General features: G+C 39.6%; 2 protein-coding genes across 20 annotated transcripts in view; one reads left to right on the top strand and one right to left on the bottom strand.

The window, feature by feature from the left end:
- NAPEPLD (N-acyl phosphatidylethanolamine phospholipase D) overlaps positions 1 to 13,257 on the top strand; it is an 89,248-nt gene that overhangs the window by 70,709 nt on the left and 5,282 nt on the right. For 10 of the 13 annotated variants that reach the window (XM_074367617.1, XM_010946656.3, XM_074367614.1 and 7 more), the window contains 3 exons: positions 3,155 to 3,269; positions 7,915 to 12,414; positions 12,858 to 12,992. In XM_074367617.1, coding sequence (XP_074223718.1) covers positions 3,155 to 3,269; positions 7,915 to 8,031 — 232 coding nt within the window. In that variant the 3' untranslated portion in view covers positions 8,032 to 12,414; positions 12,858 to 12,992. The remainder of the gene's footprint in view (positions 1 to 3,154; positions 3,270 to 7,914; positions 12,415 to 12,857; positions 12,993 to 13,257) is intronic. The other 3 variants (XM_074367615.1, XM_074367609.1, XM_074367612.1) reach the window with 2 other exon arrangements.
- Positions 4,955 to 13,257, bottom strand: part of ARMC10 (armadillo repeat containing 10) — a 33,987-nt gene continuing 25,684 nt past the window's right edge. Inside the window, exons 6-10 of one of the 7 annotated variants that reach the window (XR_012508259.1) lie at positions 12,171 to 12,398; positions 10,750 to 10,868; positions 10,305 to 10,408; positions 9,302 to 9,411; positions 4,955 to 5,247 (exon numbers count right to left, since the gene is read on the bottom strand). Coding sequence is in view for 4 of the 7 variants with exons in the window: in XM_074367618.1 (XP_074223719.1) it covers positions 9,032 to 9,177; positions 10,305 to 10,408; positions 10,750 to 10,868; positions 12,171 to 12,398 (597 nt within the window). In the remaining 3 variants the exon portion in view is untranslated. Of the gene's footprint in view, positions 9,178 to 9,301; positions 9,412 to 10,304; positions 10,409 to 10,749; positions 10,869 to 11,263; positions 12,399 to 13,257 lie in introns of those variants that run through there. The other 6 variants (XR_012508258.1, XR_012508260.1, XM_074367618.1 and 3 more) reach the window with 6 other exon arrangements.

Here is a 13,257-nt window from a genome sequence, read left to right as displayed (position 1 = left end):
GTCCCTTATTGTTAATGTGGTGTATCATGTTGCGTAGTGTATCTGGAACCATCCCTGTGTCCTTGAGATGAATCCAGTTTGATCGTGGCGTTTATGGACTTTTTCATTTGTTGAATTCTGTTGGCTAATATTTTGTTGAGGAGTTTTGCATCTATGTTCATCGTGATACTGGCTAGTAACCTTCCTTTCTGGTTAGTATGTTTGTCTGACTTTTGGTATCGGGGTGATTAACGGTGGCTTCATAGAATGAGTTAGGGAGTATTCCCTCCCCTTCAGTCTTTTGGAGTTTGAGAAGGACTGGTATGAGTTCTTTGTGTGCTAGAATTCCCCAGTGAAGCCAACTGGTCCTGGACTTTTGTTTGTAGGGAGGTTGTTAAATTGCTTATTCTATTTCGTTTCTAGTGATTGGTCTGTTCAAGTGGTCTATTTCTTCTTGATTCAGTCTTGGTGCGCTGTTTCCAGAAACTTGTCCATTTCTTCTAGGTTTTCCAAGTTGTTTCCATATAGTTCGTATGAAAATATTTTAATCACAGTCATACCTGTTAATTATTTAAAACTAGAAATCATATTACCAAGAAAAAAGGACCAATGTTTAAAGAATTAGTCTACCTAGCCAGAAGTTCACGTACCATTCCTACTCAAGTTAAACAGATCAGCCAGTAATCAAACCTAACTCTGCTCTTCCTTGAGGATCCTCTCATTCTGTGACCACTTTTTGTTCCATTTACCCGTCCCCTGTCCTGTGTTTAATGGAGAAAAAGCAAGTACTTGGCCAGTAGCATTAGTTCCTTGTGATGGTTTTATTTAGTCTGGTAAAGACACTGTTGCATTACTCACTCCTCACCCTCCAGCCTTAACATCCTCATCACCTGTCTTCAGAGTAGATAAAGGTCACACTAGCATCTGAGACCCAAGAGACCCATCTGCTGCCTGTGTTTTCCTCAATACTGTTTAAGGAAGAGAGGTGATTTCAAAAGAATTCAGCTAGATTTCAGTCAATTCTGGCTGAAGTGAAATGAAAGAAACACTAAAAGTAGCAAAAGGCGAATTAAAATATGTTTTATTTCCTGAAATGTGCGTGTGCACACAGACTGGCGTGTAGGATGGCACTTCACGTAGGCAGTACAGTACCGGGAAGAGCAGTGACACACAGGTCAGTTGAGCAGATCTGATCATTGAAGTTCACCAAAACACTTTCATCACTTTATTAATGTTTTTCCTTTTCTTCATTCAAGGGACTGTATATTTTGTTTATAATTTTTTATATAAGGTGAATAATAGTGCTTCAATTTCACTTTTCCACATAATTCTAATTCTGAATTCTAATGAAATCTCTCAAAACATCAACTTGTTTACAAATGAATTTTATGATATTGATATGTGGTATTGGTATCTGATAATATATTAGAATATTGATAATTGTGAAAGTAAATTTTCATATGTAGCAGAAGAGACTTGCATATACATGTGATAAAATGTGTGTAGCCCAACTACACAGATGCACTCACTTGATTCCCCCTTCCTGCTTGCTCAGCAGCTGTTTTGTTACTAAGGTGGGAGAAGGATGGGGAGAACATTCTGAAAGAAGTTCTAAATTCTTCTAAAAGAACTAAATTGTGGTAGTGTCTGCTATGCAGTACAGTTCTCTGGTCAGGACTAAAATTTTAGAAATAATGTTATCAACAAAACTCCCAAGTACTCTGTAAATGTAAGACAGTTCACCCCACAGTGCCTTTCAGTGAGATGCTGGAATGTTTTCATCCTTACTTTGAGACCTTCTGTCACGAGGTGGTCTATCCAAATCCATGAGGATTTTATTGATTTTCATACCGAAGTAATTAACATTGTAAATTTATTTCAGATAGACATCAGGGTATAAAGGAATACGTCTGTTCCTTTGCTTTGAAGGAGTTAAAAAAAAAAAAAAAAAGTGGAAAACACCCAAACCTGTTTTCCTCTAGCTCTGAATCTGGAGTGTCAGGGGACAGGGTGGCACAAGTGCTTCTCTGATCTGCCCCTGGGAGGCACACGGGGCTTTGTCTCTGGGCGCCCATCTGGCCGGCAGCTCCGAACAGGAAGTAACAGCCCTCCCGCCGTTGGAGGGGCTTCCCCGTGCTGTGTTGTGTAAAGCGCAGGAGCACTGGTGCTGGACCCACCTCCCTCGTCCTCACTGCAGCCCGAGTTGCAGTAGCAGACTTGGGACAGGAACAGTGTGAAGACAGTGTTCTTCCTCTTCTAAACTGATGGCTGGGAAAGCGAAGGACTTGCTTGTTGATAGTATACTTTTTTTGCTTTGTATCGGAATTCTTTTGAAAGTGTTGTTCTGTCAGCTCTCTTTTGGGAGAATTCTGTGAAGCAGGTGCTGTGCTGGATGCTTTCAGTAAATTTTGCCTTGTTTAATCCTCCCAGCACCCTTGTGAAGTGGTGGCATAGCTTCCACCTCACAGATGAGGAAATGGAAGCTAGAGAATTTGAAGTGGCCCCAGAGGCATTCCTAGCAATGGGCAGCACTGGGATTCATGCCGGGCGCCCTGTCTCCTGAGCCCAGTGCTTCCCAGGCATGAGGCGGCCTTTCAGGGTTTCCACTGTCTCCATTCTGTCCCCCTGATGTACCCTCTTCTTCCCAAGCAGACACCTCACTCAGTTGTACGATGTTTGTAAATAATTGGATTTTTTTTTTTTACTCCCAACCTTAACAAATTATACACTAATTTTTGTTTGCTTTTCTCTTTAGCACAATTTAGAAAAGTAAGTTTCGGCAAGCTTTTCAGGTCATTCTGCAACTGGAGTTTTGGTTTCTAGTTCTTTACCCATTATTCAGTTTCTTTGATTAGTACCAGGATTGCAAGATACATACTTTTTTCAAGTAATGGTAAGGTATATCTTCAGAATAAATCAGTAAAAAAAATCATAAGACGTGTGAAACAAAATCTTACTATTCAAGGAGGAGTTTTGCTTGAGACTTAACTGTATGGCAGTTTGTACAAGAAAGATTTTGCTTATTTTTTTCCAGCAGAAAAGTGGAATGAAGAGAGATGGTTTTGCCTACTGTGGTTTATTCCGGTGCAGAATCTTAAAGGTTAACTAGATGTAGTGATTAGAAATAAACACTAATTTCAAAGACCAGAATTAATAAATTGCTGTGTTTTACCAGGTGGTTTATGAAATACCAGCATGTAGATCCAGAAGAGGCTGTACGGATTCATATTGATGTTCAAGCAAAGAAATCTCTGGCAATTCACTGGGGAACTTTTGCCTTAGCAAATGAGGTGAGTATGATTGTGATAAAAATAACTTGGGTTGTGTGTGATAGGATTCAGGCACCACTGTACCCTTGTGTGTTCGGAAACCAAACTGGAATCAGAACCTGCAGGGTGGTAAATCACTTTAGTGAAACACTCTTAACAGTGAAAAAAACTTTCAATACATGCTGTTCTTTTACTTCTGTAGCTAATGCAGCGGTGTTTATATAACCAAAAATGTGTGCAGTCTTAGGAAACGAGGCTTTCACTCTAGCGGAAGATAGAAGACATCTACATAATTACTTTAAAACAGGTGTTAAAGGGGTAAGTGCTGTAAAGGGGGACAGATGAAGTGGTCTCAGAGGCAGGGACTTCCTGACTGAAGGGATGAGGGAGATCTTCATGGAAGAGGTGGCACCTGACCTTGGCTGTGAGAAGGTGCGTGTGGGACTGGAGGCAGCGAGCACGGGGACTGGTGAGGAGTCAGTTCAGCCAGTGTGTGGATGATACAGAGGGCAGTGGGGGAAGTAAGGCTGGGCAGCTTGGAACTTTACTGACAGTAAACAGATTCCGTGTCTGCTGTGTGCCAGGCATTGGGATAAATGGTGGTTTTATTCCTAGACTAACACAGAAAGAGCTGACTTTTCCTTATGGTAGCTAAACCCAGAACTGTGCTACTAGCCAGAGTTCTGGAATCAAGCAGAAGCTTAGCAAAATGGTTTCTCTCCTTTTCCTGGATTCAGGGCCTGCCCTAAGCAAAATTTAGAAAAGACAGTTGAGTTTGGTTGCTTCTGCTTTGCTGTGTGGCCTCTTCCACATCCCTGTGTGGCTCTGCGGGGGCGTGTGCTGTCACGCTGTTCTGAGCACTGCCTCTGACATGCCCTCTTCCTAGTTGCATTTTGTTCCAAAATTAATGCACTGTCTGCCTCCCCCCAATCAAAATTTCGATTCTGTGATGCTGCAACCCTGAGCCTCGCCGGGGAGGGGACAGAATAGAATCAGTGAATGAATGATGGGCATGAGAAGGGTGAAGGAGAATCTGAGTGTGTGTGTGTACCTGGAGAAGGGAGAAGCGGATACTGGTTTCCACTGGGAGACCACTGTATTAGGTGGCAGTTTCTTACTCCAGGTATGTATGAGTTCCATGTGTGTAGAGATTATTTAGATGTGGATGTTTATGTTCCATATATAATATATTCCAGCATCTTAGATGAAGTAGCAGTATTTATTAAGCCTGTGCAAAGAAAAGAATCAAGGATGACTCCTAGATTTTTAACTTGTGTAATTGTTAAGAGAGTTATGCTCTTCACTGGCATGAGAAGATGAGAGAAAACCTCAGCCTTCAAGAACTATCCCTATTATAAATCTAACCTACATCTATTTCTTAAACGTATTTCTTAATGAAACATCACTGTCTTTGTGACATTAATTGCATAATCTGACAACTATGAGTTTGCTAAATAAATTATAAAAGTAGATGGAATTGGGGGAGATGTTTAGCCTGTGCTTTGCAGACACTTAAATGCAAATCATTTTAAAGTGGTTATTATAATATGAGCAGATTAACGATGTCCTTGACTTGGCAACACTTTTAGATTGGACACAGAGCAGCACTGGGTTTATCTAAAGAATGAGTGAATTTCCTCATGTATTTAAGCACTTAAAACTTACTATTTGTGGAAACAAATTTCAAGGACTATGTAATACACGTCTAACTTCTTAAATGACCAGGGTCTTTATTTGGAACCCCTGCTGGCACAGACTGCGGAACAGTGGCCCTCGTATGGGGCGGGCGGCCTGGCCCTTAACGGGGCCAGAGTCCTGGTGGTATCTGCTTTCACCGCTTGCTCCCCTCTGTCTCCCATCTGTCTTGCTTTGGTCCCTTGGCTGTTGGGCATTTTTATCTTCCCTGTGGGACTAAAGCACTTGTGCTAAGAGACAGCTGTCAGTCACTTGCCTCTGTCTAGAGTTATCTTCTAGGTGGTTGAAACAGCCAAGAATTGACCTATGAAGAAACTCAAAAAGATACGGGAGCATTAAAATCCACACTGAGGTATAGCTTGTAACTAAAGTTACAGTTTAGGAAAGAAATTATTTGTGTAAGTGTACTGTTGACCAAGACTTGCAGAGCACAGGGGAAAAAGAATTTCATTTGAAATCTCTTCAAAACAGCTTTGCAAGGGAAGCTAATTGCCTTAGGCTATTATTTAAAGTTACATTTTATTGGGGGGCATGGTTAGCAATCTCCTGTGTACATAAAAAAGGCTAAAAGTAGATTCCTGCTGTCGGCTAGTCCTGTAAGTGGTTATCTCTAGGAATAATGGGTAACCAGAGCATAGTTGACATCAGTTCCTCAGAAGGGCACCCCTGACCCCCTAACATAACAGGTGAGCAGGTGGGAAGAAAAGATATGTGTGGCCAGTAACTGTTAGTGAACCAGTCCATCTTAAGCCACAGAAAACTTGGCTGGGTTTCCTGGGAGTACATGCACCTTCTTAATCTCTGCTGCTAGCTGCCCTCCTCCCTTCCTTCTCAGCTGTGTGCGCCTCAGGACTCAGTCTGGGGGCCCTTCTCGTCTCTAGCTGGTTGCTGCTTTGGCGATCTCTTCAGTCTTACGGCTTTCAACAGCATCCATCCACTGTACCTCTCTAGCCTGCTTCCCCCCTACAGTCCACGTTTATATATCCAACTGCCTTCGTGACATCTCCACGTGGATGTCTGGTAGGTACCCAAAACTTAAGTCTAAGACCAAACTTCCCAATCTTCCCTCAAACTTGTTTCTATCACATCTCAATGGCAACACCCTTCTTCCAGCTAGTCCAGCCAAAACCTTGACTTCTCTCTCTCCTAGCCCCCATCCGGCTTTTCCCCAACATGCACTCAGCTCACCCTCCGGATGCTGTTTTGACGACTGCTCACCACCTTCTCTGCCGCCACACTGCCCCCTTACAGTCTGTTCTCAACACTGCACAGGGGAGGCACTGTTACCTTAAGTCTGGTCCTGACATTCCTCTTCCAGAAGGACCATCGCACTCGCCCACAAAGCGCAGCGCAGCCTGCTCCATTGGGTCTCTGTTCAGATGCTGCCTTCTCGAAAAGGACTTCTTAGATGATTGTATTTAGAATTCAACTTGCATTTCCCACACTTACCAACCAGTTTCTCCCCAGTACGCATCAACCACTGAGGTACCACCTATGTTCTTATTCATTTCTTATCTGTCTCTCCAGTGGGATGTAAGCTCCAGGAAAGCAAGTTTTATTTGGTTCACTCGCCTGGCTACTCTGGGTGCTCGGGAGGCCCTGCTGCATGAAAAGCACAAGCAGACTTAGACTGGATTTTTATTCCTGCTTTAACATCCACCTGTTACAGCTTTTCTAACTGAAACCAGGAAAAAACCCTTTGTGTAATAGCTATTTTTTCCCCTTTATTCATTGTAAAAATAGCTACTATACAATGTAAAGATTTAGACCAAAATAACTGGTGAAATGATTTATCTTTTATACCTTTAATAACTATTCAGTAGTTAGAACAATACATATTCAAATAGTCTATTCTTTAACAAGGTGCTGGGTTTTTTTCTGAGCTGTGAAAAAGGGAACAAAAATTCCCCCCACCAGCTCTGTTCCCCAGGCCCCTCTTCACTCCTTAGACAGCATCAGAGTCTGGCTGCAGCTTGAGGGTAACTGCCCTCCTTCAGCCTGAAATACCTTCCCTAGCATTTGCTTACACACACTCACCCTCCGTACAATCTCCGCGTTTACATTCTCCCAAAGTATTGGTAACACTTAATTCTCTAACTGTATCTTTAGCATGGATCCCATTTAGACTGGGATTTCATGTAGGGAAATCAGATTTTATGCTGTTCAGCCTAAGTTTGAATAGATTGACTTAATTATATTACCACATTCTGTTAATTCTTATTTTGTGGTTGGCTTTATAACTTTGGTAACTATGTAAGTTTAAAAAGCTAAAGCCCTAATCAATTCTTAGAAACAATGCCCAGCGTATATATATAAACTAAAAGTGTGCAGCATGTTGTACATGTACTTACCTGCAATATAATATGTATGTGCAGTCAAACTAACAGTTCTACCTAATAAAGATGAAAAAGGAAAAAAGCACTACTCTATCAAGATGCAAAGACATGTCTTTATAATCACTGCAGAGTACATTAAAAGAATTATACCGTTATTTACAGAATTCTTAGACCTACAGAAAGAAGGTGCTTTCTGGAACTGCATCATTTCTGCTAGGAAAACATAAAATAATGCTATGAGGTGTTAATAACATAGTGTTTAAAATGATAGGAAGGAATGGATTTTTGGGTGGGGCTTTACAAAACAATAGACTTCTAATGCTTTTCAGCTTTGATTCTGGAAATTAAAGTGTTAAAAATGGCATCAGGATTGAATTTATCTTTCTCCTTTACTTGCAAGGTTTTAACACTTTGGGCTGTTACTACTATGAAGTTCTATCTTACTCAGCATTTTTTCCTAACTTGAAGGAAAAATCAAAGACACTGTGACTGGCTTATTTGCTAACACTCCAGTGGAAAGAGTATTATTTTACGTAGGCTATGCTGGTTCTTTTACTTTGACCTTTTATTTGAGATATCATCCCAAATATACGTATGCTTACTCTCTTTCCACTTTTTCCTCTGTCCTTTGCCAGCATTACTTAGAACCTCCAGTGAAGCTGAGTGAGGCTCTAGAAAGATACGGACTTAAGACTGAAGATTTTTTTGTCTTGAAGCATGGAGAATCAAGGTACCTTAATACTGATGATTAAAACTCTTTTGAATAAACATGAGCACAGGAGCTTTCAATGAAAAAGGCACCATCTGATAAAAATCTGAAAAGACTAAAATTCATGAACATTATGATTTTTTACATTTGGAAACCACTTCTGCAAGTTTGTGTCTTATGTTACAGTTTGCTTACTAACATGATGGCCAATCATATAAACAGTTCAGAGATGGGTCATTTAAATAATGAATTGGGTAATGTGGATTTTAAATCACGTCTCGATGACCTAAGTATTGCTATGGAATTTTTTTTTTTTTTACTAAAGCATTCTACTTTAGTGGTAGGATTTTGACATTATGGAAAACTGATTTTAAAGACTCATTTCTGTTTTTCTATTCTTCGGGGCCTTCTGTGAGTTGAGGCAAGGCTGTCTGCCTGTCTAGATTTTCAGAAGCCTACACGTAGAAATAGTTCTTATACTCATATTAGAGTAAATGATGACATTCCCACATGCTTAGAGCAATGATTGCTCTATCAAGATTAGTTTATATGCCAAATATTAAGTGATTTATTTTTTTAAACATAAAAACATAGGAGTTTAGGCTAAATTATCATTTGTAAAGACTTAACTTTTTAAAAGAGAGGATCTATGGCATGTCTACAATCCCCAAATCAAAAGCCCTCTGAGCTGGGCAGAGGGAGGAGAAATATGGTTACGAGAATATGATTTATTGAATTGGAGATTAAACATACAGAAAAGTCAGCCCTGCTAAGTACAAATATAGCTGCAAGGAAATAGTTTACCAGGAAATAATGTACAAAGGTAAAGTGCAGATCTTCAATATTAACAGACCATACACTTTGAATTCTTTCCTTTCCATATTCCATCTTCTCTCCATATACTGATTTTTTTCCTGGTTTCTTAGCTCTAACACCAATATGTCAGTGAGATTTATAAACATGTTTTACAGATTCTGATGTCTTGTTTTTATATGAAATGACTCCCTAAGCACAGTTCTACTTGTATTAAGCCAGTGTGGATACTAGTGGTTAAAGACGGTAATTCTGGAGTCAAGCTGACCTGAGTGGTAGTCCCTGATGGGCTCTGCAGTCCCTTGGTGACTCTGAATCTTCCCAGGTGAGAGAGCTGGTGATGACAGAAGCCCCTTCTGTCTTCCCGGTCCACAGTCTCAGTGAAATGAACAATAATCAAAACAGGTTTTCCTTACCAAGTGCTACCCAGGCAGTGCTCTGTAATTTGTTGTCACATATAAAAGTATATATAATATGCATGCCACGTGTTGGCCACTTACTCTGAATTTTCATCCTTCGTCCACCATGGATTTTCTGTGTTCCCGGAAACAAGTCACCTAAGCTCACTATGCCTCAGTTTCATCACGTGCAACAAGAGGGTATCTTTGACCTACCTCCAAAAATGTGAAGAATAAATAAAGTCATTGTTTTTTAAAAGCTCTTTGAGAATATAAGGAGAAAATGATTTCTTAAAATATCACTGCTGACACAGGTAGATTTGAAAATGGGAACTAGGCTAATGCTGTCTGATAATGTATCCTTCCTGCTGCAGATTCAAGCAGATAAGGACACTAAACACCAAGGACCAACAACTTCATCTGCTGCATTTTGTAAATTTGGAGTAACAGCAAAATAACTGTAAATGATCTTTATCTAGAGAGATGCACATCTGTCCAGGGGAAATCCTTATTAAAGCACAAGAAGTTTCCCCCATAAAATAAACCTTCAGGAAAAAAACCACACTTTCTTACTCCAAAGGAACATTTAGCAAGCAGACAGGAATCAAGGTATTAGGCTCATGGTGGATGAGCTTTGGCGGGTGTTGCCCTGACACTAACCATGTTGGTGGTTGCCTTCCTCGCCGTTTCACATCTTGCTTAATTATTTCTCTTCCCTGAATGGCCTTAAGGTTAATTTTGTATTCACGTGGGCTGTTTAACTAAGGGGCTCTAAGCACTTTATAATTACGCTCTGAGTTCTGGGCTTGCCTCATTTTTCTAGGCTTCTTCACAAGCTTTAATTTTCATTACCATTCACATTCCATTTGGATGTTTTGTTAAGAAGTAGGTCAAACTTTATCTCACCTTATAGAATCTCACTGTTGCATGGTTTCCATTTTACCTTTCACTTACCTATATTTTGAAGGGTTTAATGTGCAAAGCAAAAACAAATTTTGAAAACTAAGACAGACCCACTTTCTTCCCTCCAGTTTCAAATATACGTCATAATTAATACCTTTTAGTCTGTCTCATCCCCTAAGTCAGTTTCTTTTTCTGAACTTACCTTTTTCTTGTGGAAACTGAGGAACACTGGGATCCTTGTTGCCCTGGAGCGTGGGACCATCAGTTAGCAGACAGCCCACCGAAAAAGGCAAGATGTGCCGTGACCTACACAGACGGAGGACTCATTGTGCACTTTCACTGTGTAATTCTTTCTGGCTAGTTAAAAACAACTCCTCTTTTTTTCTCCTGCATTTTGACATTTCATACTGAATGCTCTGATCTCCAGAAAATGTGATTATTTATTCAAACTAATAATAGAGGAAAAGAAGAGTTTTAGAATTCAATGCTGCTAAAGCACATTGAAACCAAATCCTGGTTTTAATGTGTACAATTTTGTATATATATTTTCATCAAACAAGGAAGAAGATTAAACAAAATTGTTACAAAGGAATGTGCCTTTCAGGGATTAAGTTTGCATCACTGATAAATAAAAGTATCACTCTTACCTCTTACAATGTACGTTACTACTGTAGCCAATTGGGACTCCATGTTTCCACCATATACTGAATCCTTTTTCTATTGTAAAAATATTTCTCCCAGGTTTCATTTCTGTATCAGGATAACCCTGAGAAAGCACATTTTTCTGTTTTGAGGATTTTTTTGAGGATTTGTGACTTCCTATGGAATTGTATGTATTTACAAATGAAGTTTTTTTTCTTAAAGCTTAGCCTTAAATACGTGAATAAGAAAGCTTCTGCTTGCAAACTGATTTACTTAATAATTAAGCATGGTGGGGGTTATGAACATTACAAAACCTGGCTGGGGGGAGGGGTGCGTGGGCAAGGGGAATAAAAACCTGGCTGAATTCAAATATATCAATAAAAACTGTTAGGAGCTTATGAAATAAAAATACTATTAAAAATACTTGCTGAGAATTTCTCACACAGTGTAATTTTAGTCATGTAAAATAAGGATGAAAACTAATGAATAAAATACTTTCAATTAAGGGGAGAAATAACCTTGTGATTTTTTTTCTTCTTTATTTAGAAAAATTATAAAATTTATGCTCAGAGTAAAAAGTTCAAACAATAGAAGGTGTACATAGAAAAGTCATTCCCTCACTCTCCAGTCCTATTCCCAGGAGTTTGGGCGTAAGTCTAGATATACCAAATTGTTTATATATGAATGACAGAAGTGTTCTGTCCATATATAAGCATATATTGTGTTTAAAAATCCATAAATGGAGTCACATTATACATATTTTTCTTCAATATTTTAAAAAACAAACATTTCATGGATGTCTTTCCACGTTAGCACATTTCCTTTTAAAGACTAAATAGATGAGTTAACCACTTGCTTTCGGATGGATTCTGACAGCTCCCAGCATGTTACACAGAGCACACTGACTAGGAGCGGGTGAGTGCTAGGGAAGTATTCCTGACAGTTTACAGGTTTCATGGACTAGAATAGAGCCTGCAGATTTAGGACAGACCTGAAAGCAACCTGGCAGGCGGGCGTGGGAGTGCAGGTTCTCACCTCTGCTAAAAGAACAAGGTCATTCGTAGGGCAGTTATGAAACGTGCTAACGCCACCTCAGACAGTGAAGGGTAGCTTACACACAAAAAAGGTCACTGTCACTCCATGCAGAGGAAATAACTGAAGTGTTTCAGCAAAAAGCAAAATAAAAAGAAAATGGTATAAGAACAAGCTCTTATATTAATTTGGTGTCAATAACATGGTCCAAAATAAACCAGAAAGACCATGGCAAGTTGTAATTGTGTTAAAGCTAAAACATGACACTTACTGTTTCAATTCAGTAGCTCTAAGAAGGTGAAAAATGAGAAGTTTATGTGGATTACGTCTACACTACATTGCTCTTTGGAAAAAAAATATGACCAACCAGTTAGAATTTTGGTAGCATTGTTACCTTTTCCTTCACGTCTGCATCCTGGTGATAAACTAAAGCTCTCATTTTCTGGGCACATTCTTCTCCATATAGCAGGTAAAACAGTGAACCTTTAGTGAAAGTAGGGTGAATAACTAAACAGCCTTCCTTTTTGAGACAGTTATTTATATTCTGAAATAGCGTGAGAACTCGAAGAAGAATCTCCTTTGCTACATGGCCATCATAGAGCGAAAGGAATGATGAATCCACCTGAAACAGCAAAACAGTGAGTGTTAAAAATATATGAAAACATTTTCCAGGTATATTTTCACATTTTAAAACTGCACTGAATACATTAAAAAAAATCTTGTCAGAAAATTATCCCTGAAACTGCATAATATAAATGTGTAAAATCGGGAAAAAGAGGTTTCGTGTTTTGGCTCAAAAATACAATTTCCTTGGAATCCTAGAACGTAGTCATTTGGACAAATACCCGTTTCCTTTTTAAGATCCATCACACAGTCATCATAGACACTCACTGACTCAGCAGACATTAGCTGTACTTACAGTGCGGGGCACGGGGCTGAGCAGATGAAGACGACAGGGCCCCTGTGCTACGGGAGTCGAGGTCCATTCTACCACAGCACTACCTGCGCTTCCTTCAGAGCACTTAGCACAGCTTTTCATTCTCTTGCTCACTTCTCACATATGTTTGTCTCTTCTCCCTAGACTGTAAGCTCCATGAGGACAAGCACCGTTGTGCCGTCCTCCCTGGCGTATACTGCCACTCAGCCCAGCCACACAGCGGGGACTCCATAAATGCTACTGTTTCACGGGATGCTCAGGTGCACTGAACATAAACAGGTCGAGTACAAAAGATGTGATGACCCAAGTACCCCAAATTGGATAAAGTCAGAAACATAATTTACTATTGCTAAGGAGAACTTTTAAAAATGATTTTTAAATATGAACTATATTCATTACAGAAAGTTTAGGAAACTCATACAGGCAAAATGAACCAAAAACAAAATACCCACAGAGAGAATCCCTGTTAACATTTTGGGATAAATCTTTTCCTACCTGATCTGTCCAAATCTATATATTTGTATTTTTATAAAACAAGTATGTA

Source organism: Camelus bactrianus, chromosome 7 (genome assembly GCF_048773025.1).
Source record: "Camelus bactrianus isolate YW-2024 breed Bactrian camel chromosome 7, ASM4877302v1, whole genome shotgun sequence".
NCBI classification, from domain to species: domain Eukaryota; kingdom Metazoa; phylum Chordata; class Mammalia; order Artiodactyla; family Camelidae; genus Camelus; species Camelus bactrianus.
The sequence above is the reverse complement of the archived record's forward strand: the minus strand, read 5'-3'. Positions and strand labels throughout refer to the sequence as shown.